Raw genomic sequence first — 22,462 nt, forward strand, 5'->3', positions numbered from 1 at the left:
TTTTTGTATAAGTAAATATCAGACTCCTTTAATCATCCATGTTTTACATGTATAGATAAGCTAAACACCTCAAACGGCACATCTTTACTCATCCATGTAGACCTATTTGGGAACCGGCACCAGTCACTTGCCATCCACAAGGTCAATTTAGGGTTCCCAAGACACGGCTGTGAGCAGCTCAGTACAGTATACATTATACTTCCTTACTGCTTTCCATGTTGCTGTTGGCATATGCAGGATGGTGTCAGAACCAGCTTCCAGTGGGGCAGAGAGGAAAATGTAGTGCCAGGATCCTCATTTTTCCATCGCAAATTCTGTGTGAACCTGCAAATATCAGACACATTTCCCTCCAGCGTGGCTGATCTTCCTAAGAGGAAATTGAGTTACGCTAGCCATCCCATTAATCCAGTTCACTCTGGGGGCACGCAGTTTTTCAATCGGGTTCTACACAGGACACTGTTTTGATAGGAGAGCACCAACCTTGTTGACTTTTCTCCTTATCGTGGCCCGCAATGTTGGTCGCAGTTTGTTCCAATGCACAAAGTATTCCTAAGACATCACAGCCCAGAAAAAAGGATATTTGTTTTCTTGTGGACCCCAAAATGGCCCCTTTCAGATCACCCTCCCATTTTGGCAACATTTGTGCAGTCAGGTCATCTCCATCCTTGGCCTCCGCACATCATACAGGCAAAGAGCAAGTGAAGTCAGAACTTTCGGCAAAGACCCAAATGGACCCTTTGGCAACAATAACATGGTTAATTGCTGCCATTGCTCTGACTAGGAAAGCAGTGACTCAAAGGACCTTTCTTCATTCTATGGGTTGGAGGGGAAGCTATAGAGACTCAGGGAATTTTGTTTTTCTTTTTCTTTTTCTTTTAATTCCTCTTTCCCACTCCTGTGTCTGCATGTGGTTTCCTCCAGTGTAAACCAAATGTTTGGAAGTTAACTTGGCATTTAAGTGCCCTCCCCCCCAAAGAGGAGGAGAACAAGTACTACAAGAGTCCCGTCTCTACAGTCCAGCAAAGTATTTGGCCTCCATCAGTATCTGGATGAATAGAACTCTGAGAGAACAAAGGGAGAGGTTGTGGTAGGGAAACAGGACTGGAGCAGGCCTGGAGACACCTGCAATAAATTTGCCATCCCTGGGGGTTCCGGAATGGTACAGAAGGGGTAAGTCTCCTCAAAAGCTGATGGTGATAAATAATTTGGGACACTGGAATAGATGGCTCAGTATGGCCGCATAAAATATAGTGTCTTAGGTGGATTACTGTCTTTAAGGCAATACCTGGAAATTGGATAATTATAGTGAAGGGTGAACTCACTCCATTTTGGGGCACAAGGCTTAAAACTATTGATTTCAACAGGCATTCAGTGGCGGTGCTGCTGAATGTTGTGCCTTTGTCCTGTTTGGTTTTTAAGTGTGTCCTATTGCTTACTACTAGCTTTTGACCCTGTGCAAACTGCCTACATGCCCTCCTTCTGCAGCAGAGGAGATTAAGAGGCTGCAACAGAATTTTTTTAGAGGATGGAGATAATGATAATGATGGGCTGAATAATGAGAAATTAAAAAGTTGTTCTAGATAGAGGAAGGGACTCAATAATGGTGATTATGCTGATGGATGGGTGGAAGAATGGATGGGAAACTGGATGGGAGAGATTTCGATTAAAAAAAACAACCCAAAGATAATTACATTGATAGATTGATAAATATGGCAAATGGATGACTGGAAAGGCAGGGGGATGGATAATTAGATGGATGGGTGAATGGGTAGAACAGCAGAATGATTATTCTGATAAATGGGAGACGCATGACTCACAACTCACCAATCTGTCTATCTAGATTGAGGAATCACTCCGATATCAGGTTTCTATAGAGGCGCACGGGTGCCCCCTTCCTGTACTCCATGAGTTGGCTAAATCTTGCCCATTGCCTGTGTCTAAATCTGTGATTGGTCCCGAGTCACTCCAAGCTTCTATACCTCCAATATGCGCCATGTGCAGGGAGGTGTGTGGGGAGAGGGGGGGGCAGCGGACTGCCTTTGACGGAAGGGATGCGAATTCGTTAAAAACATCCACCCAGACGGAAGTGAGGCGAAACCAGAGTGTAATCGGACACTTAGAAACATGAACAGGTCTGTACAAGTGTAACAAGTAGAAAGAACAATCTTTTTGCTCAAGAGACACAGAGATAATAGGACACTTTTTCTTCCCCCCCCCTGCCTCATTCTAACTTTCCGGTGCGCATGGCCTCTCGAACCAAGACGGGTCGATGTCCTGCGGGTGTGTTGCTGAGCTTGGTCAAGAAATGCTGGACTGTAGAATGAGAGGCTGACGTTTATAAATAGGGATTCAGGGAGGGTGGGGTTGGGGGAAGGAAATGAACACTATTCTGCTTTGGGAAATGCCTGTGATTGACCAATCCCAAATGGGTTGGTTGGACTGGAACTTCATTGACCTCCCCCTCCCCTTGCCCTCCCGGCAGTATATTCAAGATGTAGACTGGTTTGTTTGTTTGCTTGCTTTCTTTTCACTCCCTCCCCTCCCCAGCAGTGTAGATGGTTAAAAGTCTGTAGTGTGGGAGAAGCCAGGCGTTGTCTGCAAGGACCCTCACTTTTCTTATCAAAACATGAGGAGGAAATGAGCCAAGAGAGTGCCCGATAGCCAGAGGCAAGCCGTCGCTCTGGAGGCCACGTTGTTGCCATCATGTACCGCTCCCGGGCCTGGATGAGGAAAGACAAGAAAGGGGAAGAGAAGGGAGCTAGTTATCGTTGCTAAGGAAAAAAACAACAACAACAGGAAAATCTACCTTTTGAAATGGATGCTCACAATTGAAGAACAATTTTGGGTCAAACATATTGTTGAAAGCATCGTAAGATCAGATCATCTAAAGGGACTCTCCTTCAAGTGCCACCTCTGTCCCAAGTAAGAGGAATGGTTGTTTGTGGGGGAGCCTTCTTGGTAGTAGCGCCACAACTATGGAATCCCCTTCCAGGGGAATTAAGAAGTACCCCCTCCCTCATGGCTTTCTGGCAAGGGCTCAAAACATACCTGTTTCGTCCAGTGTTTGGTTGATGGGTGCAATAGCGCTGTGTGTGGCTTGACTTCTTCCCTGGATTATTCTGTTTTCCACCAATGGCTCAAGTATGTGTGTTAGGTGAGTGCCTTGGTTTTTTAAACACTTTTATGTTTTAGTGTTTAATGTTAAAATTAATGTTTTAATGCTTTGTTTTGATTATTTTTTAAAAGAAAGATTGTATTGGCAACCTTCAGTCTCGAAAGACTCTGAAAGGTGGTTCTGGCACAGCGTCTAGTGTGGCTGAAAAGGCCAATCCGGGAGTGACAATCCCTTCCACACCGGGAGCAAGTGCAGTCTGTCCCTGGTCTGTCTCCCTGGCTATGGGCCCTCCTTCTTGGCCTCTTTGCCTCAGACTGTTGGCCAAGTGTCTCTTCAAACTGGGAAAGGCCATGCTGCACAGCCTGTCTCCAAGCAGGCCGCTCAGAGGCCAGGGTTTCCCACTTGTTGAGGTCCATCCCTAAGGCCTTCAGATCCCTCTTGCAGATGTCCTTGTATCGCAAAAAAAAGATATATACTTATGTTTGTAATAGATTGGACATTTGTTATGAAGCTTTATAAACTGCTTTGGGCCTTTGCTTTGGTATGGGAAAGGCGGGATATAATTTTTTTTTCAAATAAATAAAGTTTATGATGAGAGAATTGCAAGGGTTAAAACCATCATAAGTCTGGGGACTTTTATTTATTATTTATTGATTGATTTTATACTCCACCTTTCTTCCTGAAGGGCACTCAAGACTTTTAAGGTGGAATTTAGTCCCCTCGAAGGCCCTTAAGTGGGGTGGAAAGATGGGGTATAAATTTCTTAAATAAATAAATAAATTAATTAATATAATATATAAATTTATTTATTTTGTAGCAGTTTGATTTTGTTTTGGTGGTGATGGGGGACATGTTATAGACCTGGAACCTTTAGTTTGTGGACTGTAAATTTAAAGAAGCAAACTGCTTCTTATTTAAAGAAAAAAGAAAAAAAAAGCACATAGAATGCACTTGGAATATGCTGTGCAAGGAAAGGCCACAAGGAGTCCACTGCGAACCTTTGATTTACACCTTCTTAACTTTGACTTACACATACAGCTCCTCTAATCCAATGTAAATCCCCGCACAGTGATGCAACAGTACTGGTGGCAGCTAAACTGCATCCTGCAGCGGTTTTTCTTTTGGCTCCTGGAGGTCTCCTATGGGTAAGGGGACATGTAAGGGGTAAGGGGATTATTGTAACGCGCTTTATGTGGGGCTGCCCCTGAAGACGGTTCGGAAACTGCAATTAGTGCAGAATGCGGCTGCCCGTGTGGTCACACTGGAGCTAGGCGGTTTGACTCAGTCAGTCCGCTTCCCCGGGGGCTACATTGGCTGCCCATTCGTTTCCGGGCCCAATTCAAGATGCTGGTTTTGACCTTTAAAGCCCTATACTGCTCTGGGCCAGGGTATCTTAGAGATCGCCTACTCCCGTACAATCCGGCTCGTCCTCTCAGGTCATCAGAGAAGGCCTTTTTACAAGTGCCGCCGCCTAAGGAGGTTCGTGGGGCGGCGGCAAGAAATAGGGCCTTCTCAGTAGTGGCACCACCATTATGGAACTCCCTTCCCCTTGACTTGAGAATGGCTCCCTCTCTTGAGAGTTTCCGGCAAGGCCTGAAGACACTGCTGTTTATACAAGCCTTCTGATTTTTTGGCCTTCTTAACATTTTTTACACATCTTGTAGTTTTTTTACAGGCCTGATTCCTCTGTGACTTGCTCTTTTGTGCTCTTTTTATTCTGTCTTTTAATCTGACTACTGTTTTTATGGCCTCTGTTAATGTGTTTTTAATATGTTTTTATCTGTGTTAAATCATGCTTTTTAAAATTGTTTTTACATGTTGTAAGCCACCCTGGGTCCCTTTCAGGGAGAAAGGCGGGATACAAATAAAGTTTATTATTATTATTATTATTATTATTATTATTATTATTATTATTATTATTATTATTATTATTATTAAGTGCCAGCAGCCACAATGACCTGTGTCCGTGATATTAAAGGATTGGGGGAAATAACTTTGAGCATTTCTGTAGGTGGACCAATGGGCTGCTCCATCAATTTAAATGGCACAGATCTGACAAATGCGTACACTGTGATTCATCTGCACCCCAGTCTTATCAAAACCCTAGACACGCTGCAGGTGTCTTGCTGAAGCACAAAAATCTCCAGAAAAACCCCATTTACAAGCTTAGTTAGACCTGGGAAGCAACTTAGGGGGAGGTGAAGCCTCACTCCCTCAAGACATGTTGCTAGTTGATATTCCCCCATCCCGATAATTCTTTGTCCAAGTAGGAGCCTCCAAAAGTCTGTAGGTGAGGTCATGTAGTAATGACTTCTTTGCTCCTGTCTCTTCTGCCTTGCTGCCATGAAAATACCATAGACTGCAATACCTTGAGTTTCACCCACTTGCTTTTCATTGCTTTGCTCTTTCAGCCGTTTTCAATTATAACCACATTTCAAATTTTGTCCCTGTGTTTTCCTCTTTCATCTGATTTCATCCGACCTTCCATGATGTTTGTCGATGTCGTTGTGTTTATTTTTCTTTAGGTTTTGCATGCATTTGCATGTGTTACAGTGTTATTTATTAATGTTTTTCTGCTGGCCAACATAACACTGCAAGCGGAATAAGGCTCGGCTTTGACATTCGCCCATTTCTGACTTTCATCCATGCTCTGGTCCCTAACCAGATGAAAGTGCAAGGTATTGCTGTATGACAGATCCTGGGCTGGGTGGAGAATACGTCCCACAGGGGACATATTTTCTTTGCAGCCTGCAAAGGAGGCTTGCTTTTTTTTTTGAAAAGAAGTGTTTAGCAGAGATTTGCAAAGCCCAGAATAGACTCTCATCCTAACTAAGCTGCGCAGCCCTCAAGCTATTCTCCTCCAAATCCCCACCGCAACTCTTAGCAACCAAAGAGACTGGCGGCTCTCTGTGCTTTTTGATTCATTAATCTGTGATTTTATTGCAATGCTGATTGACTGGAGTCCTGGAATAGAACACATCTGTGCCCGGCTCCTCCCATCTGGAACCCTTTATGAATTAACTGCTGTTAAATGTTTTACACCCTTGTCGCTTTGTTCTCTGGTGAGAGTTTCTCCATCAGCCCCGCCTCCCCGGTCCTTCCCCTCTCAGTACATGCAAAGAGCTGCTTTCAGTTGTTATTTAACTAGCTGAACGACACTAGTCTAATTAAAAATTGATAATGACCAGAGCACGCTGGTAGACTGCAAAATGAGTCAAATGCGGCAGGGGCCCAGACGATTGTGCTGCTGTTCCTGGCGGATATTTCCAGGAATGATGAACTGATGTTTACTGCCACCATTATAAAGGCAGAAAAGGTCAGATCCCCCCACAACACACAGGTTATGAATAATGGGCAGTGCAATCCTCACATGCACTGGAACAGGCAGACCAGTGGGCCTGTGCTGTATCCAGCGCAAGTTTCGGGCTGTCTGGGACTTGGCCCAAGGCAAGGGGAAACTTTTCCCCTTACCCTGGGGACAGCTGCAGCAGCACCAATGGGGCTGTTTGGATCTGCACCACCTAAATTGATGGTGCAAATCAGATCTGTGCCACCTAAATTGATGGAGCAGCCCAGAGCTGCCCTGGGCCACCCAGGAACTGGGCTAGGATTCAGCATAAGTGCCGGATCTTGGCCCCGCCTCCCGCTGCTTGCTTGCCTGCCCCCAGGAACGCCCAATGCCCGCCCTCCCCCCACCCCAAAACGCCTCCTTCCCGCCCTCCCCCCACAGATCTCCGCACTGGCCGTACCCAGCTGGCGCAAACTCACCAGGCTTCGGAGCTTGCTTCGGTGCAGGGAGGCCGGTGCACATCCATGTACCGGCCTATCTACCCTGAGAGTGGCGTGAAAGTGCTTTATGGCACTTTTGCAACACTCTTTGGCCAGCGCAAGGGACTTGTGCCAGCTGAAGGGGTGCTCTGGATTGCACCCAAACTCTAACACTTGCCCTTTGCTTTAGAATCTCAAAATCTCTTAGGGGGATTACTTCAACAGTAACAAAATATTATTTATTTATTGGGCATTTTTGTTTCTCTAGGACATTTGACATCCCACCCTTCATTCCCAATGGTTGGCAACCTTCAGTCTCGAAAGACTATGGTATAAGCCTAAAGCACCAGGTATTCCAAGGTGGTCTCCCATCCAAGTACTAACCAGGCCTGACCCTGCTTAGCTTCCGAGATCAGATGAGATCGGGCATGTGCAGGGATGCTCTGAGCAGCACAGTGACAAGATAAAACAATAGCCATCAGTTAGACAATAATAGTGTATTCTACATTATTTGCGGTAGATCAGCCAGGGTTTCCGGCTCCCAGTTGTTTAACAATTAGCCACTATCCCTTTGAACCTTCACAGCTTCTACCAAGTCTTCCCCCATAGTCAGCGCATTTTGGTAATTCAGACAGAGTGCTGCGGAACATGTGTGCATAAGCAAAACATTTGATAATGCAATCACACCCATGAGTCTCTACGTGCGCGAGTTAAATGCCGAAACAGCAGCATTTCCCATACATAAATTATGTGACATTTGTAGGAGTCCTTACTGTAGACATGCAGTGAGACTAGGAAGATTGGACATAAGGTGTCTGTAGGAAGCCAATACGGTGGTCGAGTTTAGATGTGCAAACCCCCAGAGAGCACAGACTTTGGCAGGGCAGTGCTTGTTGCAATGTAGGGCTTTGGCAGACCAAGAACAAAAGGGCAAGGGATGGGCTATTTTTTTCATGGTTTTCATGGCTTGGTAAACTCTTTTCACTTACCAAGTGCCTCCAAAAATTAATGCACGTGGGGGTGGGGTAATGATTGTCTGACTCTCCCTTAGAGGCATTTTGGTTTCTGCTCTACACAATTATTGTGTTCTCCTTTCAGGAAGAGCGTAATGGGTGTCACAATGGCTCACAGTTTTGGAACCACTGCAGTAGGCTAACTACTACACAATACTGGTTCTAGCGAGACTGAGGCAATTGTGTTGTGCTGAAAGGATACTTAGCAAGTTTTCAATGTGCTGATTTTCTGCCCTGCTCTCCGTCAGGAATCTATGCCTGCTCCCCCTTACAATGAGGACATCTTAACACAAGTTCAGACTTCTCCAACCAGTTTTAACCCCTGGCTTTAAAAGTGACCACCTCCAACTCATGTGCTGAAGTTAATAACATACAAACTGGGCATGGTCAAGCGTACCGGGCTTTGGGAACTCATGCTGTCTTCCCTATGCTGTTGAAATCTTTTCCAACAGACTAGGTTGTAATGTATGGCTCTTGGGTATAACCCTTTCAAGGCAGCATGTGGAATATATTCTGCTCCTGTGATCTTTGGACTAAGGTTCGCCCTTTCCTGTTGCTAGAAGCAGCCGTCTTCAACCTTATTCATCTCATGGCACACTGACAAGGCACTAATATTTTCAAGGCACACCATCAATTTTTTTGACAAGGCACACCATGCTGCTGGTGAGGAGCTTCACATCCGCCCAATGGCCCTACTAATAAATGATCCTCCCCAAATTCTCACGACACCCCTGAGGACCATTCACAGCACCCGAATGTGCCCTGGCGCACTGGTGGGAAACTGCTGGTGGGGAACTGCCTCATACAAATCCAGGGGGAAATGGGCATGGGGTAGAAAGGAGAGAAGAAAAAGAGGCACAATAAGGACATGTGTGGGCAAAAGAAAAAGATGAAGACAGAATGAAAAATGACCAAGGTGGAGAAAAACGAAATGGGAGCCATGCAGAGCCAGGCCCAAAAGGAAGGCCTGTAGCAGTTTTGGAATCTAACATTCATTTGTGAACGTGTGTGTGTGGGGAGGGTTCATGGGAAGTGGGTGGGGGGATTCAGCAGCTGGAAAGACTGCCCCCCCTTATCAGGGGACGTGTGAGCCTCTCTGCCTCCTACTGGATAGGAAGAAGAAGAAGTGTGGAGAAGAAGACAGTGGTGGGCTAGATGCCCCGGACTCCTCTCCACACTTCCATTTCTACTCCCATTTCTACTACTGGGCAGGAGGTCTGGTCTAGAGGGTTGAGCCTCCATTTGCCTGAAGATAGCATCCGAAGGTCGCCAGTTCGAGGCCACCGGCACCCTGCGACCTTGTAGCAGCTGACAAGCTGAATCCGAGCTATTCCATCTGCTCTGAGCGTGGGAGGATGGAGGCCAGGATGGAGGCCAGATCAGAACGAAACATCTGAATTGTTGTAGCTCTTGAAAGATAGAGCCTTCTTTCAATTGTAAAAATCCTTATGGGGATTTAAATTAGCCTGCCTATGTAAACCGCCTTGAATAAAGTCTAAGGAGAAATGTGAGGACCAAGAAAGGCGGTATAGAAATACCTGTATTATTATTATTATTATTATTATTATTATTATTATTATTATTATTATTATTATTATTATTATTATTATTACTCCCCTCTTCCTTTTCCAATTCAGGGAGCGGGATAAGGAGGACGACAAGTAGGAGGGGAGAGTGGCACATGGGTGGACGGGGATAGATGCACTCTACCAATCTATGGCCTGAAGCAGAAATTTGCTGCCTACATCCAGAGAAACAGTTAGAACTGGGTAGGCCAAATTGTAGAAGTCATCAGCAGGTACACCCCCACAAGAAAAAGAAACTGAATATTTTTGAGCCATCAAATACAGGTTTGATTCATTTTCTTTTCTGGGGATCCAGAAAACATATGAAGCACCTGCTAGTTTCACCCTATAGGTTATGTACGCTTTTTTCTTTTAATGCCGCCAGCAAAACTACAGGAAGAGGAAATGGGTACTATTTAAAAGGAGGAGGGGAGAAAGGAGAACAAAAATAGTTAAGGGTATAATTACACATTAAGTGAAATTCTAGACACTTAACCGTAATCTGAACTTAAAAAGAAACATGATGTGAGCTTTCTAACCTCATTAATTTTAAGACAAAGGGAGAACAACTATTGTAATGGCAAAAAATTAAAAATAATGGCAGGAGGGAATCTAATTAGCTTGTGTGTTCCCGAATAAGCGGAGAGCTGCAAACCCATTTTCTGCAATGAAAATCCAGCTTAGCCAAATTGTTTCATTGCAAACAGAACTTTTATTTTGCTTAATTACAACAGAATGCAGCATTGTCTTTGCAAGCATCTACCCAGACAATTTTGTAGAGTGATTCAAATTAGTTTTGCTGTTCGAGGACAGGGTGGGGGGACGGGGGGGCAGTGAAATGCATGTACTTTTATTTTTTTCTGCTTGAAAATCAAGCACAGCTATGGCAAATTCAGTGCTGAGACCGGAAGTATTTGTAAGGTGTTGTTTTTTTTTTTTTTTCCTATCAGGAAAAAGGCTCATTCAACCCTGAAGTCTAAGACAGCACCAAGTTGCAAAAAAATGGGGGAAAAAGACCCACCGTATCTCTTGCTGACGTTAGCATACGTTGAACTGACTGTGTCAGAAGTAGGAAAGCTACGACTAATAACCAGATGCCAATGATTCTGGGGAAGTGTGGGCAGGGAGGGGGGAAGATTGGGGGGCGAGAATACTCATCAGAAATGAAATATGAAATGTCTGCATATTTTTTTCTAATGGGTTGACATTTTGCAGGTTGGGAAAAATGTAACGGAATCCACTGGTGCTGCTGTCAGCCAAATGAAAGCACAGTCTGTGATTCACTCCCCCCCCCCCCGTAACAAAACTGGAGATGATGGGGGGGTACTCCTTATTTAAGGAGAAATGGAAAGGCCTTTTTTTACACTGAAAACAGAATAGAGAATTTTAAACAGCAGCTTCCAAGAAGCGTGCGAGAAGATTGTCATTGCTCAGGCATTTCTGAATTGAAAGGGTTTAGGCTTTGGCTTTCAAGGTTATTTCAGGGAGCCTTGTTGCCACTTTCTACAAAAGGAAAATAAAAAAGTCAGACAGTTGGGCACGGATTGGATTAGAAAGAAAGTCTTAAAGCTTTACGATCAACTGAGTTGGATTGCTGGAAAAACTGCATTGTGTAAACCCATTCAAAATGTGATTCCTTAATTGGCTTTCTTCCAGAGTCTCTTCCATACGAGGGCAAATGAGCCTCCCTACCATACGAGTCAAGTGCGCTTGTTTAGAAGCCTCCTAGAATCGATGCCACTCCAGGGGTTGGCTGTTTGTGGAGGTGGTAGCCGTGTGAGCAGTGAGATTGTGGGCAGAAAGCTCTCCAGACTCGTAAGCCACTTGTCTGCACAGTTCTTATGGGTGTACACTTGGTGTGAACAGCTAATTGTGCGGATAACAGGCTGCAGTGACATGAGCAACAGTGTGCTTCCGTGTGAAGAAGCACATCAGTGATGCATTCTCCACTCCCACAGTGACGCACTATGCTTGGTTGGCAACCTTAAGTCTCGAAAGACTGTGGTATAAGACTACAGCACCCTGTATTCCCAGGCGGTCTCCCATCCAAGTACTAACCAGGCCTGACTCTGCTTAGCTTCCAAAATCAGGCATGTGCAGGGTGACAGTTGCTATGACTTCCATGTCTATTACATTCACATTCTAACGCAGAGGCTTGCCTGCATTCCTGCATCACCTGCAGTGCCCTTTTCTGTGCAAGTATCTTGGGCTTCTGCTAAATAAGGGTAGCTGTGTTTTAAACTGTATTTCAAGGTTTCTTTTGGCCATTGAAGGTTGTTGTATACGCTAGAGCCCAATCCTATGCAGGTCTACTCAGAAGTAAGTCCCATTATGGTCAATGGGGCTTCCTCCCAGGAAAGTGTGGCTAGGATTGTAGGCTAAGCCTCTAGAGCAGCGATTTTCAACCATTGTGCAGCGGCACACTGGTGTGCCACAGATGGTCCTCAGGCGTGCCGCAGGAGTTTGGGGGAGGGTCATTTATTAATTAATTTGAGAACCCTACCAGCAGCATGGTGTGCCTTGTCAATGGTTAGAAAACCGATGGTGTGCCTTGACAACTTTAGTGCCTTGTCAGTGTGCCATGAGATGAAAAAGATTGAAAATCGCTGCGCTAGGCCAGTGGTTCCCAAACATTTTAGCACTGGGACCCACTTTTTTAAAATGACTCTCTGTCGGACTCCACCTAGGTTTACCAGACCTTAAAAAAGATCTAGAATGAAATAATATTTTTATTTATTTATAAGTAATGATAACCATAAAAAAAGACCCTGAAACACATATCTTCCAATATTTACATAAGCTTGCACACTGCAGGAGCCAAGGGTAATTGTAGGGTAATCTTTGTAGGGTAATTAGCAGCTACAGTATCTGATTTTTTTTGAATAGCCACAGGTCTTGAGGCAATTGGTTATCTGATCTTTCCATCACCCTTTGGCAACCCACCAAAAATCAGGCCGTGACCCACCAGTTTGGGAACCACTGCTCTAGGGAGAGTGTGGGTTACAAATTCAAAGAGATAAAACCATTATCAGAACTAGTAATCAGAAGCTTGAAAAGGGGAAGGAGAGTTCTGTGTAACCATCCTGAGTGTTGCTGCTTGTGTCATAGCCTGCATTTCCTGAGTAACTTCTTGTTAGGCTAGTTTTCCTTTTTTTAACCTCTTAAGAAAGAAAACATGTCCTATCATAGTCTGTCATTGGTTGTATTCACCTGGCCTGAGAGAGGGTAGAACTTAGTCATAAAAGTGTATCACTTTTATTCCACTGGCATAGCTTTCCTCAGAGAATTTCAGGAATCTAAGTTGGACAAGGAGGATGAGAATTTTCCAGAAGGGATTCCTAGCCTGACTCCACAGAGCCAGGGCTTTGGAGTCAGAGGTGAAAGCAATTTTGGGTGGAGTCTGAGAGCCTGTGTACCAACTCCACAGCCTTGCTGGTTATAATAGTTGTGTCACTGCTGACCAGATCATAAACCAAGAGAGGAGGACTGTGGACTCGGGACACAAAACCCTAGATTTAGACTCCACTCAAAATTGCTTCCAGCTTCCACCTCTTGATTGCTCAGGGTTGACGTGTTTATTTCCAGTGAGTTAGATAAGTTTACAACCTCTTACTGAACACAATGGGCTTACTTCTGAGTGTAATAAATAACACTATTTTCAAACACCTGTAGCTCAGGGCTGTGGAGTTGGAGTCAGAGTTGGAAGCAATTTGGGGTGGGGTTGGAGTCAGGGGTTTTGTCTCCCAACTCCACAGCCCTACACAGAGCTATAGGTTTCTTTTGGAGAGGGAATGATGGTTAAGCTGACAGGTCCTGTGAACATTCCTAGCGCTATAGGATGCCCTTGTTTTCAGTATGATTTATCCCAGGGTCTATGCGTTATGCTGGCTTTGGGAGTGCCACAGAATTTGTGTTGGCCAAGACCCCTCCCCTAACTTTATGCTGTCTCTGCTCTGCACAAGCTCAGGAATGAGACTTTTCCCCCCACTCCAAGCTTTAACCATGCTACATTTCTCAGGCATCGTGCAGCATTGAGGACTAACTCCAGGCCTTCTTCCAAGCTTGGAACTGGAGAAGGAGAACTGGTAGAGGGGTCTTCCATAGTTGTGCTGACCTCTGAGTATTTATCCAACACAGTATGACTTCTTGGGAGATTCCCTACCCCTTCATCAGCTTCAGACTCTCCTTGAGGCACTTAAGAAGCACAAGAGAGGTTGCAGTAATCCAGGTTGCTTCCAGGGCCAAGCATGTTAGGAAAGCTGTGGCTTGTGGTATCACTGTGTGTGTGTGTGTGTGTGTGTGTGTGTGTGTGTGTGTGTGTGTGCAGATCACACCAGATTATGCACTTGGAGGAATGACACCACTACTAGCCAAAATTGTGAAATCTTGTTATTTTCGAATAATGCTGTCTTGTTATATATCATTTGATGCAGAATTTCAGGCAGAGTGCAATGAAATAAACTACGTTTAAACATCTGCAATCTATCAAAGGTTATGGACAAATAACCAGAAGAGGAAAACTGCCTTATTTAACAGAAAGTGGATTTTCTTAACTCAAAATGACCAATGAGACAGATTGTTCTGAAAGTCAATGAGGTGTTGTTATGACACAGCAGGGAACCAATGAGGTGTTTGTATGAGTCAGCTCTGATTTCCATATATCAGAGCTAATACTAGAATGCTTATTCAGTTGTATGAGTGTCATCAAGTTGACCAATGGTTTTTTTTGTCCATGACTGATTTGTTGGGTGACCTGTACTGTTTGTTCTATATAAAAATAAATAAATGAAGTTAATGGGGGTTGCAACAACCCTAGTGATGCATTAGGCAGTGTGTATGATATAATTTATTCTGTATGGTCTGATACAGGAGGTGGTCTATCCTGGGGATGATACAATGAGCTCATGTACCAGGTGCTGCAAACCATAGGGAGATCTCTGTTCAGCAGAAAAAGAGGGCTATGGTCCATGCCAAGCCAGACAAGTGGAATTGTGTATCAATGTCTAGAAGCTTTGCAGAGTCTTAGGACAACACACACACATATACAACAATGACAAACTTAAAGGAACACAAGGCAGCATTTTGAGCAAGAGCTAGTTACTAAGCCTTTCCTCTTCCCAAGGTCTTTTCATAAAGCACTACATATTTTCTTTGCAGCTGCCACATGAATGGGTTAGATAAAAAATGATCTCCCCCACCCTGCGAAAGGCCCTTCTTCTGACATGGAATATGGCTCAAGATTTATGCTATATAAGCATCTTATGGGATTTACAGTCTTCTTCCCTTGGGGGTCAAGAGAGACAATCCTGGGCAGACTGCCTTCTCCAGGCTTATACAGTAAGGGGCTCATCCACTAGTTTTAGTTTGGCCTTTTCTGGGCCAGGAAAGTTTCATCTCCCCTACTGTGCCTTCTGCCTGCATGTGCCACTTTTCAGATTACAGATTTAATACCAAGGACTGTTCCACTTGATCTCGTGCACAGTGTGAAGTCATTTCATGCTTCTTAGGCCTTTGTTTTAACATTTGTCCTATTTCTGTCCTTTTTTTGCTTTTTTTTTTTTTTGTCTTACAGGCTTTTGACATTTGATCACCTGCACCGGGCAACTTCCATTTACTGTGATTTGCTACCCTCTAAGGTATCTTAGAAAGGTGAATTCCCTGTGAATTGGTACATTTAATTCAATTTCTAAGAATCTGGAACCATCAAGGATTGAAATGTACTTAAACACCTGCTGCTACCTCCGGCATCACTACAGTGATGCAGAAATTATGCAGGGGATGGACAGAGTGGATAAGGAGATGCTCTTTACACTCTCACGTAACACCAGAACCAAGGGACATCCACTAAAATTGAGTGTTGGGAGAGTTAGGACAGACAAAATAAAATATTTCTTTAATCAGCGTGTGGTTGGTCTGTGGAACTCCTTGCCACAGGATGTGGTGACGGCGTCTAGCCTGGACGCCTTTAAAAGGGGATTGGACAAGTTTCTGGAGGAAAAATCCATTATGGGGTACAAGCCATGATGTGTATGCACAACCTCCTGATTTTAGAAATGGGTTATGTCAGAAGGCCAGATGCAAGGGAGGGCATCAGGATGAGGTCTCTTGTTATCTGGTGTGCTCCCTGGGGCATTTGGTGGGCTGCTGTGAGATACAGGAAGCTGGACTAGATGGGCCTATGGCCTGATCCAGTGGGGCTGTTCTTATGTTCTTATGTTCTTACAGTGTCTGCCGCCTCCCTGGCCCTGGTAGAAATTTCACATAGAAGGAAGGTATGCAATGAAGGCACATCATTTTCACTATACGTGTGCGTTCAAACCACATGTTCCCCGTGATGAACCTAGACTTATGTAGATTATCCATAAGACCAGGGGTTCCCGAAGTGCATGTCATGATGTACTCACAGGTGACTATGGGATATCCCATTGCCCCGCCTACCTGTGCTCCCAGGTGCTGCCATCTTGGATCTCATGAGATGGTGGCACCCAGCTTAGCTGGGAAGAAGATGCTGTGGGGGCATCAAGACCCAGGCAAGTTTGGGAACCACTGCATAAGCCTGTTGCTTATATATGTCAATTTCAAACCTCTCATGAAGTCCCTTTCTAACCTAGTTAGTTGGTTTTAATTTTTTTTTTCCTAGGAGTAAAGGTTGTTGCAGGCTCCATGCATTTGTTCACTACATAGTCATTGACAGAAGGGAGGCTGGGATCTGTTGGTAGATCTGTGAGTGATTTGCACTGTAAGTGTAACAAGAGCCTATACCTATAGGTATTTGAAAATGATGTTATTGGTTTGAAATTTGAATTAAAATGCAAATTGTGGTGTTTTTTTGTGCAAATTCTTAAGCATCAATAATAGGTTTAATATCATTACACTGCAGCCTTCAATGCAAAAACATCAAGTTATTCAATTACATCAGTAACAAATACATCAAAAACAAACACCTCTAGCTATATCTGTTGGGTTATCCTTGTGTCTTGTGTCACTCACCTATAAACTATAAGCATCAGTTGGTCCAGGATGCAGCTTTACTGATCAGTTTTAGAGCTGTACTTGAGAATCCCTGCTCTGCGATTTAGTTATTCATATGGCTTGTATGTCATTCTTTTCTTGTTTGTGCAGATTATCCCAGGTTGTGTGGCATTGGTTTTGCCACTATTTTGCACATGGTTCCCTTCACTAGACCTCAAAAATCTGGTGAAAAGCAAAAGTAGCCTGAAGCCTGTCTTCCCCAGGCATGGAGAAGCAAGTGGCCTCCCTCATTGGATAAAGTCAGCAATTCTCCCTGAGATGGAGCCCTAGCTTTTCTGCAAAACTTTTCACAGAAGCCAAGTTACCTTCATTTGGTTCTCTTTTATTAAGATTTTTTTATTCCTTTTGTATTTCTTCTGCAAACATTTCATTTTTTTTTTAACACGCAAAACATCTCAAGACAAAACCATAACTGTGAGTGTCTGTTTTTAATGATCACTTTTCTCCCTACCATTCCTCCAGGGATCTCAATAGTTCTCCCTCCTCTGCTGCCTGTTTTATTTTCACATCTGTGTAAGGTAGGTGAAGCTGCTCTAGCCATGCTGTGTTTCCTTAGCAGACAAGCTGATATGGAAAGAGTTTGCTGAAGTTTGGAAAGCATTGCCTCTGTTCCTTCCTTTCTGAGCACAGACTGGCCACAAGCCCCTATACAAAAAGCATATGCAGTTCTGGGCAACAGCCTTTCCTCTCTTAAGGCAAAGCGGCATTTTGAGAGTTGCAAGCAAACCAAGGAAGGAACCATGCTGTGTACCAACCTGCTAGTGCTGGAGCCTCACTTATTTCTAAAACAGAAGACAAATGGACACGAGGGTTGGGGAGAGAAAACAGGAAAGGGGAAAAAAAAGTGTTCATATTTTCAGACAGTTGAATGAATGAACGGATGGTTTACAAGAAAGACGATCCTTCTTATGTAAAACAGAGATCATGGCAATATGGGTGTGACAGGCGTGAGAACATGTGGACACAGTGATGGGGGATGTATCTAAAAGATGAAAGCACCCACAAAGATCTGCTCGCATCTGCCTTGACCACATGACCTTGGGTTTTTGCAAAGGCTCCAGCTGACACATTGGCTGAAGTCTGCAATTTGATAATGCCTCTGGACCTGGGATGGAAGGATAGGATAGCCTTATTGGGTCAAACAAATGTTCATTAAGCCCCAATTGGAATCGACTGTAGCCAAATTTGTGGGGTTGTATATAATTGGTGGGTGTGGAGACCACTGTGTGACTTGAAATTCAGGCCTTTTATGTTCAGTTACCACACTTTAGTGCTCTTAAAGCAGGGGAGAGGGGATTGCTAACAGCATCCTGGTTAATTGTGTTGCCCTTTATTGCTTCATAGGACCCCAGGCACTCGTTGGAGCAGAATCCCAATTTATAGGAAGATGCAACTCAAAAAGTGCAGAAGTCCCCAGCTCTGCAAAACAGATCCCTTTGACTTTTTTCTAGTCAACTCCAACAGGTACACACACGACTTTTACATTTCCTAGGAATCTTTGCATAGGGTTTACCCATGCAGTGGGACCTGCACTTGACTGATGAACCTCATGGGACAGTCACAGACTAACCCCCACTGAGCAGAGATGTGTTTCTCTCTCTCTGAAATGCCTTGTACAAGGCTCAACCATTCTCCCACAAGCACTGCCAAGGTGTACTGTGCGCAGACCCCGATGCATTGCGCCACATGGGCCGTGAACCTACCAAACAAGATTATACTGGCATTGGTGTTCCCCAGCTTGTTGATGGCCACACAGGTGTAGTTCCCATAATCTTTTTCTGAGACATTGAAGAAGGTTAGTGTGGACATCCGGCCTTTGTTTTCAATTCTCACGCCATCCAGACCGTTGGCTAATCTGCAAGGAGGATAAAACAGGGACTTAGATTCAATTCATGTAAATGCAATTCATCCTAAAACCTTTAGGGTTGAGACTGTAACTCAGTTGTAAATTTAATTGCTGGCACCTCTGCTTAAAAGGACTCAACACTGATTCTTAGAGAAGGGTCAATCCCAGCTAAACAGATGTGGCAAATGGGTGGTGGCTCTCAAAAAATGGTGGCAGCTGCTAATCTAGTTCTTCCTAGTAATATTTAGTATAATTTATATTGCGGTATTTCAGGGTTCTCTATTTCTCTGCCCCCTTTCCACCTTCAGTTGCCAACAATGGGGACTGGGGGTAAGTGGAAATAGCATCATAACCCGAGATAAACTTCTATGAGATGTTATGAAGGGGTGATTTGGATGCATGAGGAACATTTTATGCTTTAGGTAAAGAAAATAGGGTAATATGGCTAGAATGACCAAGCAGTGATGCATTTATACTAAAAAGATATAGATAAGGATTGCTATAGTTCTAGAGCAGGGGTGTCCAAAGTTTTTGGCAGGAGGGCCACATCGTCTCTCTGACACTGTGTGTCGGGGAGGGGGAAGGATTAATGTACATTTAAAATTTGAATAAATTTACATAAGTTTACATAAATGAATATATTAAAGGTGAACTTATATGAATGAATGAAGGTCTTGCAATAGCTCAAGGCCTATAAAAGGCCTTGCACAAAGCAAGGCTGGCCTTTCCTTTGCTGCTACTGTTGCATCACAGATGTGAAACAGCAAGCAGTGGAGGGAACCCTCATCCCACAGCTAAAGTGAGAGGTCAAACAGTTGCCCTCACATTGAGATCAGTTGCGTCGGGCCAGTGTGGGCTCCAACAAATCTCCGGAGGGCCAGAGGCTCATTGAAGACTGGGGGCTCCCTGAGGGCCGCATTGAGAGGCCTCGAGGGCCGCAAGTGGCCCCAGGGCCTGGGTTTGGGCACCCCTGTTCTAGAGTATTGAACATGCCGATTTTACTGTTAGGACTACAGTGGTCAAGGAAGAGACCAGGGCAGGGAGTGAATGTCTTTATTTCACAAGCTCAAATGAAACTTGTGAAATGAATTGTCCTCCAAGAGGGAAGTTGTTTACTCTAACAACAGACAGAGGATGCTTGCTGCATATCATTATTCAATGCAGAAGGCAGTCTTCACATGCTCTAAGGCACTCTTACTACATGGCACACTAGGGCCAAGTCAGAACTCAACTGAAGATTTGCTGATTTGACTGTTCTGACCTTGGCTCAGGGAAGTATATTCTTGCCAAGGAGTGGATCCTGTCTTTCTTAGGCTCCTCTTGTAGCCTGTTGACCTTTTGAGCACATACCTGGTTTCTTCTTTGAACCACTGAAATTCTGCTACAGGGACAGCAGAGGCTTCACAGCGAAGGATCCCTTTTTGGCCAACCGAGGCACCTGTGTTCTTGGCATTGGAAATGGATGGAGGATCTGTAGAAGAAAAGAAGAAAAGATTCTGAGGCTTATAGAAGCTTGCTAGGTGTCCATGTGGATTCCAGAGCCCTTGGACATAGAGGTTACATGCCTGGCTGGAATTAAGTCCACAAAGTCGCCCTGGGTCCCTTTTTGGGAGAAGGGAGGGATAAAAATAAAGTTTTATTATTATTATTATTAAAGTCCAGGACATCTCCACAATTTAGCATGGAACCAAATACACTACCTGGGCCCAGGGGCTATGAACTGAGGTCAAAGGCCATTGCCCATGTGAATGTCCATCACTGCAGAATTGAGTGATGACTTGCAAGTGTGCTTGACCTATTGGAGATAATCACCCAGACAGAACCTTCCTGCCACTCAGTGTTAACTTGTCCCAAATACTAGTCTGACTTTCTTTGTACACCATTTACCTCTCATTGCCTGAGAGTCAGCAAGAGTTGTGTAAATGAAAATACGTACATGTCTAAATCGGCCCCGGTTTTGCATATGACTTTTCCTATCCAGCAAGCAATATCCATGATAGGAAAATTCAGACAATGTTTATGGCCTGGATATATTGTTAATTAACAGAAATACATGGGGGGAAAATCCAACTGCTTAGAAGGCTGGTATAACATAGTGGCTAAGAGACTGAGCTAAGAATTGAGGAATTCATGGTTCAGATTTCACTTATTCCACCACAAGTAAACTTCAGAAAGTCACCCCCCCCCTTTAGCCTTAGTCTTCCCCATCTGCAATATGGGAATAAGTAATCAGAACCTTTATTGGCATAATATATACATATACAAACAAATCTAAAGAATAATTCCCCAGTATTCTTTCACACAGTTATTGTAAGGATTTAATACATATGGCTTGCTGTGAAAATGGTAAGTATGATTATTTAGGCTTTACAGTGAAAATGCTTTCTCTGACCCCTGGAACTATTAAAATTTTCAGTGGGGGAAAAGTGTATTGCATGAGCCAGATTCTATTCAGGAGGCCACTTCCTGTTTAGTGTTATAGAAGTAGCTTCATCTAATATTCAGTCTTTTGGCAGCCTGCCCTGTAGCGCTATAAGCTTAAATGCTTATGGCAGCCTGTTTAAACAAGAACACTTTGCCCTGGAAAGCTTTTTAACAATATTAATGAGTGTGTGGGAGGGGGAGGTTGCTCCAATTTGTAATCATCCCCTTTATCTGCGGGGGGGGGGGAGAGTCTGTGGAATTGAAAACTAGCATTCCAACGGCGTTACTGTATTTGACTAGCATATCTTTCCTCTTGCTTTTACGTAAAGTAAATAAATTTTATTTTAATATGTATCAATGCATCAACAATGTGTCATCGACAAATGTTATATAGGTGCTGGACAGGCGTTAAATAGATGCTATATAGGTGTTATGTAGGTGCTAGAGAAGTGTTAGGCATTACATAGGTGCTGGACTTGCGGTACATAGGTGTTATATAGGCACTAGATAGTTGTTAAATAGGCACTAGGTGTTAGATAGGCGCTATATAAGCGTTAAATAGGTGCTAGTTAGGGGCTAGATAGGCACTATATAGGTGCTAGATAGGTGTTAAATAGGTGTTATGTAGGTGCTAGATATGCGTTAGGTACTGGATAGGTGCTAGATAGGTGCTATAGGCATTAGTTAGGGGCTAGATAGGCGTTGGATAGGTGCTGGACAGGTGCTATATAAAATAGACTAGATAGGCGTTAAATAGGTGTTATGTAGGTGCTAGATAGGCGCTAGATAGGTGCTAGATAAGCATTAGGTGCTGGATAGGCACTAGATAGGTGTTAAATAGGCGCTAGATAGGTGTTAGATAGGAGCTATATAAGTGTTAAGTAGGTGTTATGTAGGTGCTAGTTAGGCGCTATGTAGGGGCTAGATAAGTGTTAAATAGGCGCTGGATAGGCACTAGATAGGTGTTAAATAGGCGCTATATAGTTGTTAGATAGGCATTAAATAGGTGTTCTGTGGGTGCTAGTTAGGGGCTAGATAGGCGCTCTATAGATGTTAACTAGGTGCTGGATAGGCGCTATGTAGGTGTTAGATGAGCGCTACATAGGTGCTAGAAAGAGATGAGTGCTACATAGGTGCTAGAAAGGCACTATATAAGCATTAGACAGGTTCTAGATAGGTGCTATATAGTTGTTAAATAGGCACCAGATCTGCATTAGATAGGTGTTAGGGACTATATGTGTTAGATAGGCATTATATAGGTGCTAGATAGGTGTTGCAAGGGCTAGATAGGTGCTATATAGGTGTTAAATAGGCACTTCCAATACAAGTAAATACTACCTGCATCCCAGTGATATGTTTTTCTTTTGCAGGGTTGCAGGCCTATGTATTGCACTGGTGTGTAAATGAAAGGATTTGTTGCATTTTATTTCTATGTAGGCAATACAGTTTACATGGCATGCAGAGATGCATTTATTCTATACAAATTATTGTTACATTGCTTTACAGATAATGAATGCAGCTTTCAAAAAAAAAAAAAAAAAAACAACCCCACATTATTTTCTCTTCATGACATTTGGGGGAGTTTCGGGTCTTTGATGTTTCTCCAGATTTATCCTTTCATTTTGCCCACCAGTATGGATACCTGACATCACTGCCCCCCTTGAAAAAAATAGTTGCCCCCCCCCACCTCTAGAATCCT

The 22,462-nt window shown here is 43.8% G+C and overlaps 1 protein-coding gene and 1 pseudogene across 2 annotated transcripts in view; both read right to left on the minus strand.

Annotated features, from left to right (window-relative positions):
- Positions 1 to 2,440: 2,440 nt before the first annotated feature.
- OPCML (opioid binding protein/cell adhesion molecule like) overlaps positions 2,441 to 22,462 on the minus strand; it is a 365,186-nt gene continuing 345,164 nt past the window's right edge. Inside the window, exons 5-8 of one of the 2 annotated variants that reach the window (XM_066639280.1) lie at positions 19,690 to 19,810; positions 18,197 to 18,348; positions 17,249 to 17,275; positions 2,441 to 2,720 (exon numbers count right to left, since the gene is read on the minus strand). In XM_066639280.1, coding sequence (XP_066495377.1) covers positions 2,620 to 2,720; positions 17,249 to 17,275; positions 18,197 to 18,348; positions 19,690 to 19,810 — 401 coding nt within the window. In that variant the 3' untranslated portion in view covers positions 2,441 to 2,619. The remainder of the gene's footprint in view (positions 2,721 to 17,248; positions 17,276 to 18,196; positions 18,349 to 19,689; positions 19,811 to 22,462) is intronic. The other variant, XM_066639282.1, reaches the window with a different exon arrangement.
- Positions 7,219 to 7,332, minus strand: LOC136662685 (5S ribosomal RNA; annotated as a pseudogene).

This window comes from Tiliqua scincoides, chromosome 11 (assembly GCF_035046505.1).
Source record: "Tiliqua scincoides isolate rTilSci1 chromosome 11, rTilSci1.hap2, whole genome shotgun sequence".
NCBI classification, from domain to species: Eukaryota; Metazoa; Chordata; class Lepidosauria; order Squamata; family Scincidae; genus Tiliqua; species Tiliqua scincoides.